At 38.4% G+C, this 22409-nt stretch overlaps 1 protein-coding gene across 1 annotated transcript; it reads left to right on the top strand.

Moving 5' to 3' along the window:
• The first annotated feature begins 308 nt into the window (after window positions 1–308).
• LOC145464273 (ubiquitin carboxyl-terminal hydrolase 32-like) lies at window positions 309–21494 on the top strand. Its single transcript, XM_081448108.1, has 35 exons — window positions 309–475; window positions 579–706; window positions 804–909; window positions 1031–1149; window positions 2770–2935; window positions 4065–4196; window positions 4804–4911; window positions 5211–5320; window positions 5626–5700; window positions 5922–6005; window positions 6303–6364; window positions 6988–7093; window positions 7672–7971; window positions 8467–8607; window positions 8956–9192; window positions 9428–9499; window positions 9948–10029; window positions 10879–10959; window positions 11323–11461; window positions 11871–11976; window positions 12698–12754; window positions 12881–12927; window positions 13105–13174; window positions 13458–13517; window positions 13655–13769; window positions 14288–14439; window positions 14659–15363; window positions 15643–15821; window positions 16341–16418; window positions 16924–17166; window positions 17403–17475; window positions 17721–17963; window positions 18477–18785; window positions 19278–19370; window positions 19761–21494. The coding sequence occupies exons 1-35, from the start codon at window positions 418–420 to the stop codon at window positions 19929–19931; spliced, it is 5007 nt and encodes a 1668-aa protein (XP_081304234.1). The 5' UTR covers window positions 309–417; the 3' UTR covers window positions 19932–21494.
• Window positions 21495–22409: the final 915 nt, after the last annotated feature.

Genomic DNA, 22409 nt, shown 5'->3' with positions numbered 1-22409 from the left:
GTACCAGCCCGTCCCCCTCCTCCGCGGTCCCTGGAGTGGACACTAAAACCGCGCACCTCGTCCTTGTAGATTTGGGACTCAATCACAATTTTTATTTAGAAACTCAGTTTTCCCAAAATCTTGTATTGTATTAAGTTACGTGTCCGTACAGGACTGCCACAAGACCGCCCCCGATACAGGTACTGTATCAGGTCAGCGCAAATCAAGTTTCCCGCGTGCCTGTGCTACCCATAGTGCCACAGCAACGAGTAGCAGGCTTTTCTCCAAAACGAGGCTTTGAACGTCATGAGCAAGAATCAGGAAGGTGTGTGTTTTTCTGAGATCAGGTCTTTGCAAGGTGCAATGCTTACGGCTAAAAATATTTACCAGGATAACGACAACCTAGGCAATATGTAGGAGCTGATAGATTACTTAATTATGGGTCTTAGAGAGTCAAAACTGAGCTTCCTAGCCTACGAGGAAGCGACCAAGAGAGGTACGTGTTCAGGTCATGATTGAAAGACCTGTTTGCCAGGTCAAAGTAGGTTTCGTTGTTTATTACAGCTGATTTTCGTTTTGTTTGCTCGAAACATGTTTAGTTACGGACGATGAAATGCAACGCCTGAGACTGGCGTTCAAACGCTGTTCTGGTGTGAGTGGATTTATGCCTCAACCGGTCTTTGCCCGTGAAGTGCTTGGTGATGGTGTTCCGAGCAAAGTGGCTGACGTAAGGGATAGTTCATTCTCAGCGTAATGCAGTGCCTTTAGTTAATCTCTTTACTTTACATCATTGATCGCAGTAAACATCCTCTTTTGTGTTGCAGCAAATTTACTTAGCATTTGGTGGTACAAACAAGGGTATAACGTTTCGAGATTTGCTATGTGGTCTTGTACTGCTGACTCGAGGCACACGTGAAGAAAAGATAAAATGTAAGTTTGGTATCTGTTTGCGGCCAACAGTATAAGTCATGATTCGTTTTGTCTTTTGCGATAATCTAGTACCAAAAATATATAAGTAACCTTTTGTCCTGTTTTGTGTCCTTCTTTGCAGTTATTTTCAATATTTATTCTACCGACGGAGCGTTCGTGTACAAAGATAACATGGAGAGTTTAATTTTGGCGTGCGATGGAGGCAATATTCCTCAAGCGGTTATAGAGTGCTTTTCTCAGGTAATCCTCGATTCTTTTGGCATTTTTTGATCTGTGATACGTGACGTTATTTGTTTTCGTTCCCGGGTGAAAACTTAAAAGTGTTTCATCAGGACATTTACAGATAACTGAAACGCACTGAAAGAGTATGATGTTTGAAATTCAAACATGAACAACTGTATTGGAGCGTAAGTTCGTTTGAGCTCTTAGATAATGTACATACATACATACATGGTTTATTTGATAAGTAGGTTCGATACGATATGTTTAGCTAGCAATTCGTCACATTACATCGCATTAAATTGCAGTTTTATAAGAAACCATGTAAGGATCAACCGGAAAAAAAATTGTTTCGATTATTTCAAACCATCAGCAAACGAGACGTGTAAACACCAGTTCAAATAATTTCTAAATGGTGACTTGTTAATCCTTGATCCTATGAAAATATGTTTTAAGGCTTAGATGTATGTTAAGCTTGTTTGGTGAGCAAAGTCTACTTCAAACAATGTTTCTTGGTAGTTGTTTTAATTTTACTTGCAGAATCGTATTCTGTCGCTAAGGTGGAAAGGAAAGTTAATTTGATTGACAGATTGCATGACATGTGAATATACCAAATGATGATAAGACATTTTGAAAACAAATTGTCTGTTCCCCTTCGATGTCAAATTAATTGTCTGGGACTGCAGTTCTGAAAATGTTTTTACTTGCCACTATTGTAATCGGTGTTTTGACTAGTATTAGTAAGAACTCCATTGATTTTGTTTTCTAGGAAGGAATATAATATTTTCATTCAAAAAGCCCCTCTGTTCTGTCTGCAATAGTTGTTGCTTATGGCCTCTTAGGACTTTTTTGACTTGTGTACAAGAAGTCAAATTAGTGTTACTTTAAAATATAAGCAAACATGTTTCTGGCAAGATTTTAGAGCAAACCTGCTTTTTTCAAAATCAGTTAGATTGCCATTGTTGCTATGGAAGCATCTGTGGCTTGGAAGTTAATAAGAAATAAAACTGTATAGTCATGAGCCATCAATGGGATGTAGCATAACATAAAATAAAAAGTTGTTCTGCAACTAATGACCAATGATGTCATTTCTATAGTCTGTAAGAGTCTATTCAATGGAAACCTATGGAGAAGTGTGGTTGATTTGTTTTTCACAATAACAGTGAAAATTTACCAGTGAACTAGGGAAAAATTTTGTTCACACATGGCAGGTCACAATTTTGAATAAAGTGTCACAATGGCATTTCAGAAATGCATGCTCAAATTGTCTGTCAATTACCCTGTGTTACAGGTTATGTAATTTTATGGTTTCTACAGTCATCAACCTCGGGTCTTAACCAACGAGCACAAGAGTTTGCTCTGTCAGTGTAGAAATTAAAATGCTCTGCAATTACTTAATTTTGTACTTCGTTGGTCAGGAGTTATGACATTCACATTTACCAACTACACATCAACTTATTTTAAGTTTGTCATTTCTTCTAAAAATTCTTTTGGAAGGAACAATGATAGGTCATTCAATTTTAAGTTGTGGCATTTAGTTTTGTTTTTAGTTATCAAAAGGTTAAATTGGTCTTTGCCTTACGGAAGGATCACTTGAAACAAAGTTTGTTTATAATATTAAGTTTGTGAATTGTTTTGTAGTGTGATCGACTGCCATATGAAGATTTCTCCAGTTGGTTGTTAAAGAATCCAGATGTGACCACGCTTACCAGGTGGCTGCTTATTGTCAGTAATGGCTGCAGTATTCAGTTGACGGATAGCAGCGAGACACCAACATTTTACCAGACACTTTCTAGTGTAACCCACTGTAAGTTATGGATCTCGGTGCTTGCAACCCATATAGCTTAGTATATCTGATTAGATTGTAGGTTATCCTAAAATTACATGTGGCTGCAGCTGCTAGGATGTATGGTTTATTATTCAGTATTTAAAGGGAATGAACAGAATAACTCATTGTGTTTTTTCTTTAGTAGTTAAGATGATTTCCGCAGAACAGTCGAGCAATAATGGCAAAAATAAAGTTACCAAAAAACCTCATAGCATGGTAATGTTTTGAATAAAGGTAAGACACTTAAGGTGTGTTCACACTAGGCGGCAACATGATTAGTCTGATCTCGAATAAAACGTGTTTCGTTATGAAAAGTGTTCACATCAGACAGTGCATTGCATGGATCATGGTTCACACATGATTATTATGAGCATGATTAAAACAACCTCGCCAGGTAGTTTCAATCATGATCAGACCAAACACGTTCAAAATGGCGGATGGATGTGGAGAGGAGGCGAAACATGTTTCCTTGAAACATGTTTACTCTAATCATGTTTTGGCTTTAATGTGAACACAGCTTTAAGCTCTCAAGCTGACCCCATGAGAAAAAATTGAAATTGAAATTGGACATTTTGCGTAAATTGAAAACACAATAATACACACATTAGGCATTCTTACAAGGTTTGACATTATATTTTTGGAGAATGCTTGAGAATTTGATGGCGGGGTCACTTAGAGAAATTAATTAAAGTGAGATGTTTTAAATAGTTTTCAAAAAGTTACCGTGCTGTGAGTAGATTGTTAGTAACTAATTTTTGCACTAATTGCCCGATTTTTGAGCAGAATCCGTCTTAATCCTTTTAATCTTGAGCTAAAAATGGTAAGGATTGCCTTTAATCCATGATAGAGTGGGAGTTGGAAGCACAAAAATCTATACAAATACCACAAGTATCAGCTTGTGCTTCTCATTGACATTTGCAGCACTTGAAGAACAATATTGTTGTGTCTTCAACTCTGTCTTGTGTCATGGGTTTTTTTTGTTAATTTTCTCTATTTGTGTTACTGATCTTTTTGACAGTGTATATAGACATTTTAAAGACTGTGAGTGTTAATTGTTCTCGGAATTGATGGTAAATGTGTTGTGTAATGTAATTTCTTACTGTTGCAGTACAAGAGACAGATATCATGGAACTAGAGAAGAGGTATTGGACCTTAAAGTCTGCGACAAAAACTGGCAAATTTGATTTGGAAACATTCACTCCTCTAGTGTCACCACCAATTCCACAGTGTTTATGTCAAGGTAGGTAATAAATAATTCTTAACTAAAACTTTTCCTGTGTTAATGCCATTTAGTAGTGTACAATGTCAACTGGTTAGGGGTGAGGATTAAGCTGGCCTTCTGTCACAAATGATGCACCTGGAAAACATTTCAAGCTGGTAATTAAACCTTCTCAATTTTGGCTTACCTCAAGCAAGCTTGTTCCTTTTTGGTTTATTAGTACCCATGTACATGAACCCATACATGTATACAGTACTTAGTGTATTGTACATAATGTATTGTAAGTAGTTAATTGTAATTAGAGTATTGTAAGTAAGTTATTGTAGGTATTGTATTGTAAGTGTGTATTGTGAGTGTATATTTTTTGGAGTTGTTTATTGATTGTAACTTATTTTTAAACATGGAATTCTAATATTATATTAACAAAATTCTGCAAAAATAGAAAATATTACAAAAAAAGGTACCTGTGTGGTCCTTTACATTATTACACCACATTCAATTGGGTTTGAAAATAATTTTGTGTATTATAAATTTATAAAAATATATACATCATAACTGGTGTGTATGGGGAAAAAGTTAACAAAATATTTGTCTGGGGGTTTAACTTAAATATTTTTTTCCATTTTAGGGCTTTTTAATGCTTTTGATGAAAATCAAGATGGTCATATTGATTTTCGTGAGTTAGCGTGTGGTATCTCTAAGTGCTGTAGAGGACCTAATGCTGAAAGGCAAAAGTGTAAGTAACTAAATAAGCAACTGTTAACATATTTAATTAATTATTTCATGGTTCAAAAACTTCAATAGAGGTTAGGATGGGGAAAGTGTTTCAAATTAATTCTGTAAGTGTGTTTTGCACCAGTACCCAGGGACATGAATGAGATGGGAATGAAAAATGTAGTAGTGTTTTATACTTGTTTTGAAAAAAAGCATATTGGGTCACTCAGCTTTACAATTAAGTAACTGCATACCTATATAATAATATTAGTTTTATTATGTTATTATGTTTGTTGGATGATATTTGTTTTCCATTTTCAGTTTGCTTTATGGTATTTGATTCTGATGGAGATGGTTTCCTATCAAGAAGTGAAATTGAAGTTATGTGTAAGGCTCTCACTGAAATCAGAAAAGAAAATGCTGGAGAAAAGGTAATAATTAAAAACTAAACTGGCTGATGACAGAATGTGATGATGACAGCTGAGAGTTTGACAACAAGGATTTAGGAAAGGGAAAATAGATTTGTTAAGCTGGAGTGTTCATGATGGCTGATTTTCTTCTTGGGGCAAGCAGACAGAAGCACAAATGAAAGTGTTTTCTTGGGTCTTGTTGGGGTGTAAGAAGGCAGTCTTTAGAAAGGGGATATTATGTAACATGAAATGCAAAGCAGAAATCAGGTTAGTTAACTGTTCCATCTTTTGTGTTGTTATCATTTATTATTTTTGTGTGATTGCAGGATACAAGTGCTATTTGGGACAAGGATGTTTCATTAATGGCAACTGAAATCTTGAGTGACTGTAGCAAGGAGGAGGTAGAATGCCTTTTTTTAGTTAAGCTGAAAATAAATCCTTTGGCAACCGGTAGTTTTGTAAAGGTTTCCAAAGTGGTCATGTATTAATTACTCATGACATGAGTTAATTGTTAATTTTCTTGCTTGGTGACACCTTATGAGTTTTATATGTGGTGTCATTCAAGAGAAAATGGTTTTTTCAGGTTTATTTGCATGATTATTTTTGTTTGATTTTTCTTCAGGGTGGTCAGATCAGTTTAGAAGAATACAAAGAATGGGCTTCAACACGTAGATTTTCTCATTTGTTCCCTAAGTTGTTGGTGCAGGTTAGTGTAGAGCTAAGGTGGGTACAACAGATATTGAGGATATCACATGGCCATGCGGAGATGCGAAAACATGAATGAGAAATATAAGCTTCACCAAGTAGTAAATTTAAGTCATTTGGATCAAAATGGTTGGTGTGTTTGACTCCTGTGACATTGCGTAATGCAAACTACCTTACAGAGCATAATTTATTAAACAAACATAGCCAAACAGATTGTCCTGTGAAGATCAGGAAGCCATGATACAAAGATCTGAAGCTTCTCAAAACAACAGCTCAATAATTTTGGTTCACTTTTTAGGTTTGTCACATTGTCCTGGGTCTAAAACCAGTCACTAGAGAAGTTGAACTTCAAGTTGTAAGGTAAGACAAAACTGCTTAGATTGTTGAATGACTGCTGTTTCAAGAGCAGAAGCTTCTCTATTTTGTGAACCTCCCTTACACTGTAACCAGTTTACTCTCTGTCATGATCCTTTTACCCTGTGAACACAGATGTATTTCCGGCTGTCACTTGTCTCCGCTGAAAATAACGTCTGTGAACCCGAGCTAGGAAATGATTTCTGTGACATAGGAAGTTTAAGCCAATAACAGTTTAGCTAAAGTAACCCCAGAACTACTGCGCGAGGTATTCGCTGCGAGGAGCACTCTAGTTTCATTCTATCATGGAATCTGATTGGCCAAGGAGAAACAAAAGTCATTATGTCACAGAAATCGTTTCCTGGCTCGGGTTCGCAGACGTTATTTTCGGCGGAGACAAGAAACAGCCGGAAATATGTCTGCATTTGCAGGCTATGGTCCTTTGGACTTATATTTCATTCTGCAATGATGGAGAGACCATGTTGTATGTGAAAGGAGAAAGCACTTTTCAACCTTGCATTGATTTTATATGAAAACTTAAGTCTCTAGGTGTTTATGTTAAAAAAGGGAGTGAAAGTGGTTTAGAGAGAATTCTTGGTCTTCACATGATAATGTTGTTATTTCTTTAGAGGTTGGCTCGAGCGTGAGTACCAGCATGAACTCAAACCAGGCAGTATCTGGTATCTGGTTGCTATATCTTGGTGGCGAATCTGGAAAGAATATGTCAGTTACCAGGTTTGTTATCATCTGTTGTAAACAAAGAGAGGTTAATTAGGTGGATGCAGTGGCAAAATAATTGTCTCCAGGAAACTGAAAACACAGTAAGGGCACTCTTGTAACTTAAGTAGAAGCTGGTCATACAACATCAATTCTGACCAGGAAATGACTTTTAATTTCTCAGATGTGAAATGATATATGAAATTTAGTAAGGCCAAAGTTTGTCTCTGAAATTCTTGTAATGAGCAGTTTTGTAAGAATTGTATATTAGTTTATACTATGCCATAGAAAATACTGCCAATCAGAGTACAGGAAAGCTATTGTATACCTGATGGTATCACACCTAACCTTCCCATTGAATGCTGCATGTATGTCACAGTGATTATGTTGGCCACATCTTTCTGTAGCATGGTATAAAACAGGTGTGCAGCACTCTCTTGTGGTGTACCATGGAGTATTGTTATGTACACAGGCCTACAGGTATAGACAAGTATGTATACTGTTAAAATGCAAGTTACTTGGGGGATATTCCATGGTATACCTCTTGAAAGCACTGCATACAGTTTGATCCTGTGGTTGATCTTTGCGTTTAATAGCCTTACATCAGAAGATCGTCAACTGGTAACTTGCGGAAGAATGGTACTCTACCATCAAGACTGAATCAAGTACATCAGACATCTTCTGGCAACCCAGGACAAGCCTGGAGTAGTGACTCAAGTTTAAAAACAAGATCCCTGGGACGACGTGAATCCCATCCTATGTACAACCATTCTGGTAACAAATCAGTAAGTCCATCTGGTGCAATGAATGGTCACTGTTCACAGGGAGTGGCATGCAATACTCAAGTGCCTGGTCCTGTTGATAATGTACCACTTGTAGAACCTGAGACAAGGAAGGTGAGCCTGAGATCATGCAGTTTTGGTAAATGTATTTTGTTACTATATCATAAAGTGGTGGAGTTTGTTGGCTTCTTTTGTTGTTGTTTAATTTAAGCCCAACCTATGATTTTTGCCATTTCATGCAACCTGCTGTCTTGCTCTGTATTATCACGGGAACAGTGATAACAAAATATATTTTGAATATTTTTGAAGGTTTAGCTCTAATGTGAAGCTGTTGTCAGTGTTCATTCCTTGACAGTTTTTCCACTGAAAGTACATGTATTACTGGAGAGCTCATGCAAGGATGGAGAGAAATTATCACTGATTTGTATTTGTACTGTTTTTTTGGACTTGAATGGCCCTACAGATTAGAGTGGTTTTCAATTGAGTGTCATAAAACTAAAACCAAAGTAATTGCCTGATTACTTTTAACATTCAATTAAAAACTGCTGTAGTCTATTTTAAAAGGCATTTGAGAGCTCTGCCTCAGTGTGTGTTCATTTTCCACTTCAGGTGATGATTTTAACTGGGGAAGGAGGAAAGCTGAAACGGAGCATTCCTTTGTGCAGAGGAAGAGACTTTGAAATCATACCTGAGCCTGTGTGGAGAGCTCTTCAGCAGTGGTACGGAGGAGGACCAGGTCTTCCAAGAACGGTAACATTGCAGCCTTTATCAGAAACTTTATGTTTACAAGTTGTTTTTCCAGTAACCATGCATGATTCCAGGGTGACATCAGACTGGTCAGAGTCTATCTGATGCATCAGAAAGTTTGTTCTTGACTTGTAGATTTTAGCTGGACTGTTTTGTGAGAAAAGGAAAGGCATTAGGTTTTGACATGTGTAATCTATGCAGAACATCAGCATTCAACATGCAACTTTGTCCAACAGAGTCAAGTAGTGCAAGTCTCTGTACAGACAATTTCATGCCTAGTCTTTGAACAAAATTAACGAGAGATTGACTTTTGTGGCCAACAAACTGATGAGTTGTTTGTTTGGTGAACAGGTCATTACTCCTACTAATGGTGATCCAACTCCAGAGTTAGAGTTGTATCCAATCAGCCTGAGACTGTTCCGCCATGCTCCTCCCCCCACAAGAGGTGGCATCACAACTTGGACTGGGGTAGGATTTGGACTGAGTACATTTGGGTTTGGTACTAATTCTCTTACTACTCCTCATGCCCCTCCCAAGAGGTACCTGGCTTATGTGGCATCATTTAGTCGAATGAACACCATACAGCAGGTTAGTCTGCACTGAGTTTGTTTGAAGATGTTATTTAATAGATCCTGGTAGCTCCAGCAGCAAAAATCACTGAATGTACACGTACCATTGCGGTTTACACTGAAGCAAATCCAGGGCAAGCTGCTTTAGTTGGAGTTCATGAGAAGTCAGTTGAAGTAACAGTTTTCTAAAACGTGCTGCGAATGATCGTTGTAGTATGTTTCATGCCTTTTTCATTGGCTTGAAATTTTTTTAGGTTTATGATTATCTTTGTGCAAGACTCAGAATTCGAATGGAAGATTTGAGGCTCTGGAGTATGGAGGATGAGGTATGCACAGTAGAAATATTGATTGACTAATTGAGCAATTAATTAATCATTTGCCATTCTTTTGATACACATGTAGAGGTCATAAAAAATTCAACATTTCATTTTATTTAAAAAATCTTGGTTTAGTGTGATAGCCAGCTCTATAAGCTTTTATTTGGTCTAGGTGTTTAGGTATGTACAGTTTAAACTGGATGCACTAGATTGCTTAGATGCGAAAGACCTTTAAAGGTGCTCTGAAGGTATATGGTAATGTTAAACTCTTTGTTAGTTCAGTACAGGTCAGGGTGTGGAACTTGTTTCTGTTCACATTTGAACATTTGGTTGAACACCAATCAATGTCTGGTGTCTGAATGTTTATTTTCGGCTCTGATATCATCCCACTCCAGTGTATCAGTAACTGTTTGTTTAGGGTATCTTGCATGTTAAGTTGTGTGAACCTTTTTCACAGAATAAATTGAGGCTTTTAGAGGAGGATAATTCATCACTGGAAAAGTTGGAAATCACAGACAACCATCCTGTACTTATTGAAGGTTTGTGGCTGTGTGATGAGATGATAAACAATAACCACCCAGTATCACAACAATATTATTTGTACTTTTTTAAATGCATTTGCAAGTGAATCAACTATTTAACAATTAGATTATGAGCTCGAGATTTCTATCTCACGATAGCTGACGAGGCCGCAGTTTTAGTCAACTATCACCCATAGAAATCTAGAGCAAATAATCTAATTGTTTTAGTATAAGTCTTGTAGTTGTTCAAAACTTAATCTAAATCCTATTCACAGACACTTCGAAAACGCAAAGAATCGGCCATCACTTTGTTCACAACCGCACATTGTTATGCTTCTAACTATGTACAACAGAATAGATAGTAAGTGGTGTAGTCAGTCATAGAAGGGCATTAGTGGTAGAACACTAGTAGATTTATACTAATACCTCATAGAAATCAAGAGCGAATGATCTATTTGTTTTAGTAGAATTCTAGCTAAAATTTTCTTGAAATGCCGTTTGTAATTTTATTTGTCTGCACAGTATTAAACTTCTAGTTTGAAAAAAGTCATGCAGACTGAATTGTGATTTAAAATTTGCAGTTGTGAACAACATGCTCATCAATAGTTTTTTTCTTCTCGTCAATTTCAATATTTCAATGTCACCAACATGTGGACTTCTTTCATTTAGTCTTCTCAGGAATTTAATTACCTGTTGGTTTCTAAATGTTTTTCCAAATGGCTGATAGTGTAACATAGCTCAGGTAATCTGATTGCGGCATTTGCATTAGCATAGGAGTAGAATTCTGTTAATGACTGTTATCCCCTTTTCTCTTTTTCTCTGTAAGCTTCACACAGAAAGAAAAACCGTCTGTGTTTTTTTCTGCAGTTCGCAATAGAGATATGAGTTGGCCAGAAGAGATGTCATCTTTAGCAAACAACAGAAGTCTGAGAGAGAAACTTAATCTAGGTATGGGATAAAAAGCAGCCACTGCACCTTACAATAAGGCGAGCATTGTTACCCTGATAAATGCTTCTGGTTTATTTTGTATGATTTTTAGGAGAGAATCTGTTCTTATGGCAATGGTTTTTTTACCCTGCATACACTGTACATATACTTGACTGCAACGTACCTCCATTCAATAAAAGTTATTTTAAAAGTTATCTTGAGTAGGGCATGGGCTAAAGAATTCATGTAAATGCACATAGAGCAAGGCTGAATGGATGGAAAAACTTTGTTCAGGAGTAGTACATGTAATATGTCTTCTTGAATCTTTGTGAAATTTTGTTGAAAGTGTAATTTAGGTTTTCACTAATAAATTTGTTTTAATAGAACCAACTGAAAAAGGAGCCACAGGACTGAGCAACTTGGGCAACACATGCTTCATGAACTCTGCACTGCAGTGTCTCAGTAATACGCAGCCCCTCACACAGTATTTCACTACCAAGTGCCATTTATATGAACTAAACAGGTGTGTTCAATTACTCCATTATAATTATGGTAGTTGTAGGTTTGTGTTTTTAGACCCAGATGCATGATGCAACATTACATGCAACAAAACTACAGCCCATATCCATCCTAAGATACTTGAATTCCAGTTTCACCTCTAGAAAAGCAGTTTTCAAATATTTTGCCTGCCCTGGGAAAGTCTAAGGTTCCTTTGGTTGTAGTTGGTAGATGATTTTCCTGGACACTAATGCTGATTGGGCAAGTGAGAATGAAAATTTAATTTGCTAGAATGGAAATTTTAGCCAATGGACCTTTCCCTTGCTTTCACAGCCAGTTGCTTGCATTTGCTTTCAACAGTGTGCCATGGAAATCACAGGTTGATTGCTTTTGTCATTACTTATTTGTTATTTCTATTTTAATTCATTGCATAGGACAAACCCCTTAGGTATGAAAGGGCACATTGCACGTCGTTATGGAGACCTTACTCAAGATTTGTGGAGTGGCAGTTCTCGCAGCCTGGCACCTTTGAAACTGAGGGTGAGTTGAAATGACATGTCACCACATCGAAGTATTTAAAAAATTAAGGAATAAGTGCATCTTCATTTTAAAGCTACTTTTCAAATTTCACATTTTTGGATGAGATTATCAATAAATGATTTCTTTTTCTCTGCCCTTAACATGGATATGATAATTTTATTTGAGCTGTGTGAACTGTAGAAATGTCTCCCATACTAAAATACCAAAACTAGCCTAACCTTGCCTTCCCTGGTTATACAATGTTTTCTATTTTCCAGTGCAATAGGAGAATCTTTGTTTGCAATATTTGCCTCATTACCATAAGCGATAGAGTTTCTGATGGAGCTACAAAGAGATTAATACTGAATATTGAAAGGGCACGGCACAATTAACTGTCCCAAGGAATTTGAGCATGATGTATGGAATACTTTTTGTGCGACGAGGGTTTAAAAGCTCAGAATTTTACAAAGAATGTACGAGCTCATTAGTGCTTTTGCCACACAGAAATTTTGATGTTTTTGAAAGCCAATTTCTCCTCGAATATTACACCCAAAGAGCCAAAAATTTCACCACTTACTAAGTTTCACAAACTCTTAAAGTTTTTCTAGTAAAATCTAGCATGATGCCTTCTATGCGCAAAGTTGTATGTTAATGAGGAAAAATGTAAACAATGACGTCAGCAAAGATTTGCCTATAGACTGAAATTAGATTACTTATCACCTTCTCTAAATTTACCTTTCAGTGGACAATAGGAAGATATGCACCAAGATTTAATGGATTTCAGCAACATGACTCTCAGGTCAGCAGAGTGGTGTTTTGGGTGTAAATAAAGTGTATGTTGCTTATATCCATAGGACTCAAGGGGTAAAAAAGAGGCTGTTTTATTCTTCGTGCTAATGTTCATCTGTTGCTTTTCTTTTTGAAGGAATTCTTGTCATTTCTCTTGGACGGTTTACATGAGGACTTAAACAGGTGGGTTTAACTGTGCCATATGAAGTTAATCTTGTGAAGATCAGTTCAATGAGGGTTTTGGAAAAAGGAACTTGACCTCAGTAACTGGGGCATTGTGATGGTACCTTCCTGATATGTATCATATTGTCTGGGGTTAGTCATGTGACTGTAGAATTCTGATGTGTCATGTGATTGTAGAGTTCATCTCAAGCCTTATGTGGAACTCAAGGACAGTGATGGTAGACCAGATGAGGAAGTAGCACATGAGGTACATTCACATGAATTAGTGTCTTCTGGCAAACGTGTATAGTATTTTATGATATACTGGGCAAATTAGTTGATTGTAACATGTCTGTTGTTTCTCCAAAGCATGGTGTATGTGTGGAATGGACTTTCTGCTTAAAACTGCTGTGATTGTGGTATCCAGCATGGAGAATTTTGTACCTCAACACTGTTTAATAACAAGGCTCCATCCTACTGTCAAGTGCCTGTTACACATACCTTTGTTAATTTGGACCACTGCAAGTTTTTGACATTTTGTTTTTCTGTAGGCCTGGGATAACCATTTGAAGAGGAATCGGTCAGTTGTTGTGGATTTGTTTCAAGGCCAGGTAAAATTCTTTCTTAATTATTTTAGTCACCATAGGCTAGATATTTGTTTTGTTATGTACGACATTTTGTCGTGTTGCATATTGTTTTGAGCTCTGTGTCTTACGGTCTGTCAGATTGTTTGTTTGTTTTATTCCAGCTGAAGTCTCAAGTCAGGTGCTTGGAGTGTGGTTATGTCAGTGTCCGCTTTGATCCATTCACATTCCTCTCCTTACCTCTACCTATGGACAATTCGGTGTATGTGGAAGTTATTGGTAAGCTTGTGGAAACTCTTGAACCTTTATTCTAGCTTCACGTATTATTTTACGGATGCAGGACTACAGCATGAAGTAGCATGCTGTGCTATGCTCTTGGTCAAGACTTCCAGGTTCAAATGTTGACTTGGGTCATTGTTTATGATGGTGAAAGCAGAGATAAGTGCTGGCCTGAAAAGTCTTTTGGCTTGAATGCAGATGTAACTTCCCCTTACCTCAAAATTGAATAGTCTCACTTGGAGCAGTCAGTGGCAATACTGTCAGAGCTTATTCTGGTTTCTATAGCATTAATTGACTAGTAGTCCATTGCTGGTTATCTGTCATTATTTTGTTGGCTCATTATTAGAAAGAGGTACTGTGAGAGTGTAAGCCTGACAAGGCTCAATCATTCTTTAGGCCATAGCCCTCTGTGTCTCTTCCCAAGCTCACAGTAGAAATTCCCTTTATTTCAGTAAATTTATTTTAAATTCGCACTGAGCCTATTGTTATCTGCAGTTGTCTTCCTGTCTTGTGTTTAGTTGTTCACCTAGAGGGCTCAACCCCCACAAAGTATGGTTTGCTGCTAAATAATGATGACCGGTACAAAGATGTGAAGAGAGAACTGTCCAAGTATTGTGGGCTGGTTTGCTCACAGCTTCTCTTGGTCGAGATATTTGGAGCCTCTGTTAAGGTATCTTGTCTTTGATAACTTTAGCCTGCATTTGCTTTTGTATACATCATTTGGAAAGTTGCCTGCAAGGTGTGTTTCAAAGAGAAGCAGGCATTGCAGCATGATGTTAAAAGTCTATTTTCATTATGATCAGCTGCAGCTGACAGAGACATTGTAGTTTATGTAACTTTGAATATGGCTATATGTACTTGTTAACCACGAATGTGTCCTGCTCCATAGAGTCTACCATCTGATATGCAGAAGATTCGTTCTGCCCTAGCTGGGCTGCTTTATGCTTATGAAATCCCTCTACCAACGATAACTTGTGAGGATGAGTGTAACTCCTCAACAGCTCCAAGCACAGTTGAGGAGGAAAAGGCTGTCTGTAACTCTTCAGAGTCTGATCAACAATGTTGTGCTGCAAACCAAAACACTAACTGTCAAACAGCTGCAGCTGTGTGCAATGAGGAGTCAAACAGTGATGATACGGAGAGAAAGGGCAGCAAATCTTCAGGAACAAATTCTGAAAACAGCTCAGAAGACAATGAAACACGGCTACGAGTACAAGATGACTGGTTTGCAGAAGCAAAAAAGAACAAAAAGAAAGGTTCTTCAAGTCCTATTAAGAGATTGAGCCCAAAACTACGGAGAAGAATAAGCCCCAAATTCGGTGTAGGGGGATTTAGTTTAACTGCAACTTTGAGCCGGAAGTCCTCTTCATCATCCTCATCAATTGAATTAACTGAAGGTCATTTTGTTTCAAATTCTGATTCTGGAATCAGTTTAAGTGTGGAAAATTCTCCAAACCATAAAACTCTGTCTGTGCCTGGAAATGTGGATGTGAGTTCCAGGAATTCTAGTCTGTGTTCAACTCCGACAGCTGGTCCCTCACCATATTTGGGTTGTTGTTTCAGTGGATTCGTTGTTGCAATGCACAGGAAAACAGTAAGTTCATTTGTTTAATTAAAGTAATTACTGCATGTAGTAAGATGAACGTTGCCTGCAAGCTGGTATATTCACCTGAAATAATGATAGTCAAATAATTGACTTGCTGTTTCTGTCAGCCAAATGTCACGGTAATATGTACTTACAAGGGTTGTTTTAGCATAAAGCCGGTGCGTCTAGGTTTACAACGCGACAGAAAAGAAGGTCAACAACACAAGAGCCCGCCAGTAACATGTTTGCTTTTGGAAATGAAAGTTTAAAGCTTCTTTTCTTTTGCAGATTCGTTTAGACGCGTATTTCCTGTCACCTCAAAAGAACCGCCCTGGTTTATTTGGAATTCCTATAATTGTACCATGCTCCTCCAAAACCAGACAATGTGAACTGTATGAAGGAGTCTGGACACAAGTGGCCAGGCTGCTCAGCCCACCAGCACCAGGGGATACAAATTGTAAAGATGGGTAAGTTGCTTTCTGGAAGATATGGCAGACTTTGATAAAAAGTTAACATTCCAGCGTACTTTTTCTTATTGATCTTTCTTGTTAGGGATTTGTTTCAGTGTTGGTTTGTTTCATCTGTTTGATTACTGTAAACACAGCTCAATGGTTCCTTTAGTCCATTGTTTATAGCAATGTGCAAGAAAATGTTTCACATTTCGTTTATCGTTATTAAGTTAACTGCTGAGAATTCTTGAATTGTTTTATATCCTTTTTGCGTGCGCTACGGTCAGTACTGACTTGGTAGGGAGACTAAGTATGAATGAGAAGACGTTTATAGATTTAGTCAACCTTGTGGTGCTATGTTTACTTTTGGAGTAGTCAGAAGTGGTCACCGTCACTCTTTTTTGGCCCAGACAGTATCATAAAGCGATTTACGTATATTGTAAATGCAAATGCCACTTCAGGGATTACTTCTTTACAATCCATTTTGTGGCGAGAGAATACTGTCTGAATTAACCTAAAAAATCCTTTTCTCGTTAGGGATGCTGGTGATTTTCCTTTTGAACTGCGGGCGGTTCAGAAGGATGGTCTTACGTGCGCGTGGTGTCCGTGGTACAGGTAAAGAATTTAACCTTAAAGTAGTTCCGTTTTGTTGTGCTTACGTTTTTGCTCACGATTGCTGCTTTTAAGGCAGTTGGTATAACGGTAACCATCGGTTTTTGAAGAAATTCTTCTTTGACTTGACGTAAAATTTTCTGAATCACTCCCAACTGAAGCATTTTGTGTAAGGAAGAAATGCTACTTGTAAAACAACGTTATGGACGCTTTTCGTGGTGTGTCTCAGGTTTTTGTTCAGTTTTGAATAGAGTGTGATAGAGTATTTTCCTTTTTTTGAACCTGTGGAAGTTCATCATATTCTCAAAACCTTCAAACGCACTCACATGCCCGGCACTGGACGCCTGTGTCAGCACATATTCTGCAATAGAAAGACATCTAAATAAGCAGCAACCGCTAGAAATGCTGTGTTAGGAATCTTAATTGCCATTCACAACTGTTGTGTCAGGGATAACTCTACAAAATCATTGCGGTGTTGTTGTTGTGCTGATCATAATTTTCTCAATAGGTTCTGTCATGGTTGTGTGATAAAATGCAGTGAACAAGAATTTGGCAGCAACAGCAGTTCATACATCGCTATTGAGTGGGATCCCACCACACTGCATCTGAGATATCAAAGTTCGCAGGAGAAAATATCAACTGAGCATGAGAGTGTGGAGAGAAGCAGAAAACAGCAAACAGAGCCCATTGACTTGTATGAATGTTTTAGAGCATTTACAAAGGAGGAGGAACTTGGAGAAGATGAATTATGGTGCGTACCTCCAGCTTGAGAAAATAACTGCTGTTTCTTACGTGAACATAACGCAAAGTTTTGATGGCAAACAATGATTTGAAGCGTATGGTGGTGTGATAACTAAAGAAGAAAAATAATAACTGAATGGGTCTTTGTTTGAAGCAGATGGTTGAAAGTGATAGTGATCGAGTTAAAGATCCATATCATTGTTTAAGGCCTAAAGAACTTAAATATTCATTTCTTTCACTTGTCAGGTATTGCAACAAATGCAAGAAACACAGATTGGCAGTAAAGAAGCTGGATATCTGGAGCTTGCCTCCTATTCTCGTAAGTGTAACTCCATAACTTGGTGGTCATAATTTGCAATGAAAGCTTGTTTTAGTGGTAGCTTTGACTTTTACCTCTTTCGTCATTACGCCATCTTTCCCTTGTAAATTATCCTTAGTCTTCGTTTTAAAGTTTGACATTTCAATTTCTTGATTTACTACCATATTCTTCGGACTAGCATCAGAAGAAATGTTTGACAATGTGTAAGGAGAAGTATTGTAAGCCTTGCTTGTCTCCTTTTGCAGATCATCCATTTGAAACGGTTTCAGTTTGTTAACGGTCACTGGGTTAAATCTAATAAAATTGTGCAGTTTCCTATGGAAGGGTTTGATCCTTCAGCATTCTTGGCTAAGCGATCCTCATCAACAACTAGCTCAAGTGGCTGGACTGGAGTCACCACAGTGAACGTAAAGAGTAGCGAGGAACAAGAAGATATCGAGGAGGAGACTGGAGAGAACAGACAACCAACGCCCCGCCAGGGGAGTGAGGTAATCCTTTGTAACTGCAGCAAAATATTAGAAGAGAATTTACGTCAAAGTAAACAGCTTTGTCCCTAATGTTTCACTGTAATTTAACCTGATTACGTCTAGTGTTTGTAGGGGTTGTTGTGAAGCTTTAAACAATTTAGTAAAATTGTTGCAGCCGTATACATTCTCGTCCTTCACCCGGTCGGCGGAGTCACTATGAACTTATATCTGGTAAACATAGTTGTTTGACTCCTGCTGAACATGTCTGTAACAGTTCTTTCTACCATTATCGTTTGCTAATGTACAGTACTACGCTTTCAAAAGAAAAAAACTTATGTGGCTCAGCTCTCAGAGCCGCCGCTACTCCCTGCCCGTGACCATGAGAAAGAGAGGTACTGGGAATAGGCTTGATCATGTGAGATATATTCATCTTAAGCAGGCGCGGCATTTCTACTCTAGTGTGAACCCTGGTGAAGAGATTTGCTGTTGCGAAAATGTACATTTACCTTTCGTAATGAATTGTTTCCTTTCCAGGAGTCCTCCTCTCAGAGTTCGGCCGGGGAACTAAGTTCAAGTCAGGTTGAACTCAACCACACTAGCAAACCTCCCTCGCGCCAGTCTTCTTGTTTAAGCCTTAACTCGGCCAAGGTTCACCCGGAAGTGACGCCGGAAATTAAGTCTCCTGGTACTCCTGTAGAAAGTGTCACTGCTGCTGATATCACGGGCTCGGATTCTGCAGATGAGCGGAGAGGTCATAGTGGGAGTGTTGGGGGGGCTCTTGCGGCTGCAAGGAGCGAAGGATCGCAGACTGAAACACCGACCTACAGAATTTACGCTATGTCGGTACGTTGTACAGCTAGCGCCATTTAGTATGCTCAGCGGACCTCATTAACACGCGCGTTTTCCTTGGTAATTTAGATCCTGGATAAAACTTACTTTTCAATTAGTGTTCTGTGAAAGTTGAGTTTTTGTCATGTAACAAATTAATGGCTGGGGAAAGTGATTGTCAGTTTTTTTGTTCATCGTTTATTACTGCAATGGCGAGTCATAAAGGATAGACACAAAGTCTGCCTGATACTCGGAAAGACAACAGGAGGAGTGATTGATTGGTCTGTAAAAAAGACCTAGAACGACATTATATGTGATTAATAATTTTTTTTGTCATATTTATTGTTGCTCTTATTATTGTTATTTCTTAATTGTTAGTCAGGCGTTTGCTGTAGTAGGTCCACACCATTCTTATAAGTTACCATAGTTTGACTTACTCATCAAATAAAGTATGCACGTATGTATTAGTAATTACAATCTAACTGTTGATTCTTTCAATACCTTCAGTGTCACACAGGAGTGTTGGGTGGAGGACACTACATCTCATACGCTCACAATCCAAACAACAGATGGTATTGTTACAATGACAGCAGCTGCAAGGTTAGTGGTCACGGCCCTCCTTTTAAGATATGCTGTTAAAATAGTGTCATAAAACATGATGGGCATCTGTGATTACTAGGGAAATAACGTGCAAGTGACTGCTTTCTAGAGTCCTCAGTTCTCATGCTACTACTACCAGTAGGATGATGTTTTTTATACGAACGCCAAACGATAGAGCATGGTTTTCCAACGTTTTACAGTGAGGTAAAACCACCTTAGAGCCAGACTCTGATGTGACCACGTCACTGTAAATGATGCATGTGACTGTTTGCTAGGTTCGATTTCCAGCGGTCTCACGAGGCGGACGGGCTCTTTTTCCGGACCGTGGCTTGTGATCGAGCCTAACTGTTGTCTCTCTGACCAATGCTCAGTTGCCTTGTCTTTTTTCAGGAATGTGACAACACCAAGCTTCAAAAAGATTCGCCGTACATGTTGTTTTATGAGCAAGACGGGCTGGATGAACGATCATTTCTTCCCAATTTCACTGGTCAAACCCCAGACTCGGCGAGTGACGACGAGGAATATGAAAACGATGTCAGGAGACTTTGTATCGTACAGTAAAAGCACGGACGGACAGAAATAATTTAAATGCATTTTTTGTATTGAAACTTACATGCAATGAACACTTGTACAAGCGTAAATTATCACAAATGCTGTAAATATATCAATATGGAAATTTTTATTTTTAAATTCCCGTATATTGCGAATTATGAAATTATTAGTGTAGGTTTAACCGTTATTTCTTTCTGTTTTTCGTTCGAGTGTCGTGGTGTAAGCTCGACGCATTCTACCGATAAACAGTCATCCCATGAACAGCTTAGTGAGGGGGGAGGGCAGCAAGTACCGACAGGCGTCATTTGTACACGTACACTTAGCGGCCAATACTGGAGTGTGCGCGCAGTTTTCGTTTGGAAGTTTGCAAGGAAGTGATTGAGCTATGGCGCCTTGACAACTGTCGGAGGTCTCTCGGGTACTCGTGCCTTTCTTTCATTGGGTAACAAAATTCGGAAACTCTACGATTTACCTCTAAAAACGGCGTTTGTTCCCCTGACAGAACCGCGCTGTCTTCCCTGACAATTAAACGAGCTTTTTCACTTTTGAAGAGCTTCTAATTCTCAGTGTAAAACTTATCTTTGAAATTCATTTCGCTGCTTTGTAATTCTTGTCAGGAGAAGGTTCAAAACCTTTGCCACCTTTTAAGGTGATCGGTTTCTCGATTCTGATAGTTGCCGGTTTGATAAGCTAAGAAGACCACCTTTGATCTTTGATCTAATTTTGCATTAACATGGGGCAATTTTTCATCTTGCCTAAGCTGTATTTGTTTACAGATGAATATCTGTTGTTGGTATCTGTTGTTGTCTGTTTTTGTCATCTGTTGTTGTTTTCAGTGTGATACCTACCATTAACTTGAATTTACTATATACTAAGGTGTGAACTTTCTTAAACAAGCCTTGAGGGGGTTAATTTGTTATTTTCAGCAGGAATTATTATTATTGTCTTGTAGGAAGTTTTATTTCATTCAGGATTACATAGACTCCCATTAGAACCTCAGTGACTTACGTTTCCAACTCATTCCCAGGGTCTTTATTTCTTCCCTTCCCTTTGCTGTGGGGAGGGAATACGAGAGAGCCTGAGGACGAGATGTTGAATGCCGAGTGGAATCACCCGGATCTTATTTTCGCTTGAAGACATTCTGATCTTTTATACAATCGATACACTCTCGTGTTACATGATCGCACTCACAGCCCCCACAGTTGTAATTTGGATTGTCACGCTGGCAGTGATGTTGCATTACATCCAAATGATGACTGCGATGAAGAGCTTCTCTTCTGACCAAACCTCATTGTCAACAGATAAAAGTATTTGTAGCGACACTTTTTATCCAATTCCTTCTTTCGCTTTACAGTTACGTACGTGTAGGTTAGTCATTATCCCGTGCAAGAGCTGCCCGTACCTTCTTTCATATTTCTACAATGCATTACTCATTTTGTTAGGTTTATACTGCATCGTCCTCTGAACTAACAGCGGTAGAGCTAGACTTGTTTCTCTTGCGAATAGGGGAGAAGTAAATATAGTAAATTATAACGTAGAATATTGAGTAAAACAACTAGTATTTCTTTTGAACTCTTGTTTTTCTTCAGTTTAATGCTGGGTTACTTGGGTTCGCACGTTATATAGTTCCTACACAAGGCCGTTTCCACGTGAAGAGAGGATAAAGAAAGAGAGAGTTAATTCCCCTTACGCGTGTAAAGCTGGTTGGGCTGACCTCATGAATAAAATCCACGGGATGGAGGGATTACTTTGAGAGCAAGGCCTATGGGTGTTCACTCTCTTACCCCTCCTTCTCTCTTGTTAAAGCCTTCTATTCAATTTTCCCCAGACCTTCGACGAAGGGGGCTGGCGGTGGGGAAGGTACAGTGGCCTGACGAAGAGTAGCAGAGTAAAGCAGTCGATACGGCCCGATGCCATGCAAAATTCTAGCATGCTAATTGACTGAGAGCTCGTCAATTAATCCCAAACGGAGCAGAAAGTTGGAATTGAGTGCAAAAAGTGGAAAATGAATTGCATGTTTATTATTAACTGGTAATAAAATGATTTTTCACGTGTAATATGGAATACATGAGCACTCGTAAATTTTTGAAGACAACAAATTGCACTCGCCCTATAGCTACGGGCTCGTGCAAAAACTGTTTTAGGCTGAAAAATTTACTTGCGTTTATTTATTCCAGATTGCACTCTGAAATCATTTGATTACCTATATTTGGTCTATTATACTTGCTGTAGTGTATTGTAAGTGTAGTGTGTAGGTACAGTTGAACCCCGCAACTTCGGCCTCACGGGGAAAACGACCAAAAAAAAACTAAATAGCGGGAGTTCGAAGAAGCCGACAGTAAATGATTAAAGGGCAAATCCAAAGGAAATAGTTCTAAGTAATTCGAATTAGCGGGTCCAACTGTAGTTATCTTAAATAAGTTTCTTCTCGTGTTTTTTTGTAATTTGTATGGTTCCTTGGGAGAGCGCTATAAATTAGCGACCAGA

Source organism: Orbicella franksi, chromosome 12, assembly GCF_964199315.1.
Source record: "Orbicella franksi chromosome 12, jaOrbFran1.1, whole genome shotgun sequence".
Lineage (NCBI taxonomy): Eukaryota > Metazoa > Cnidaria > Anthozoa > Scleractinia > Merulinidae > Orbicella > Orbicella franksi.
This window is presented reverse-complemented; position numbering and strand designations above follow the sequence as displayed.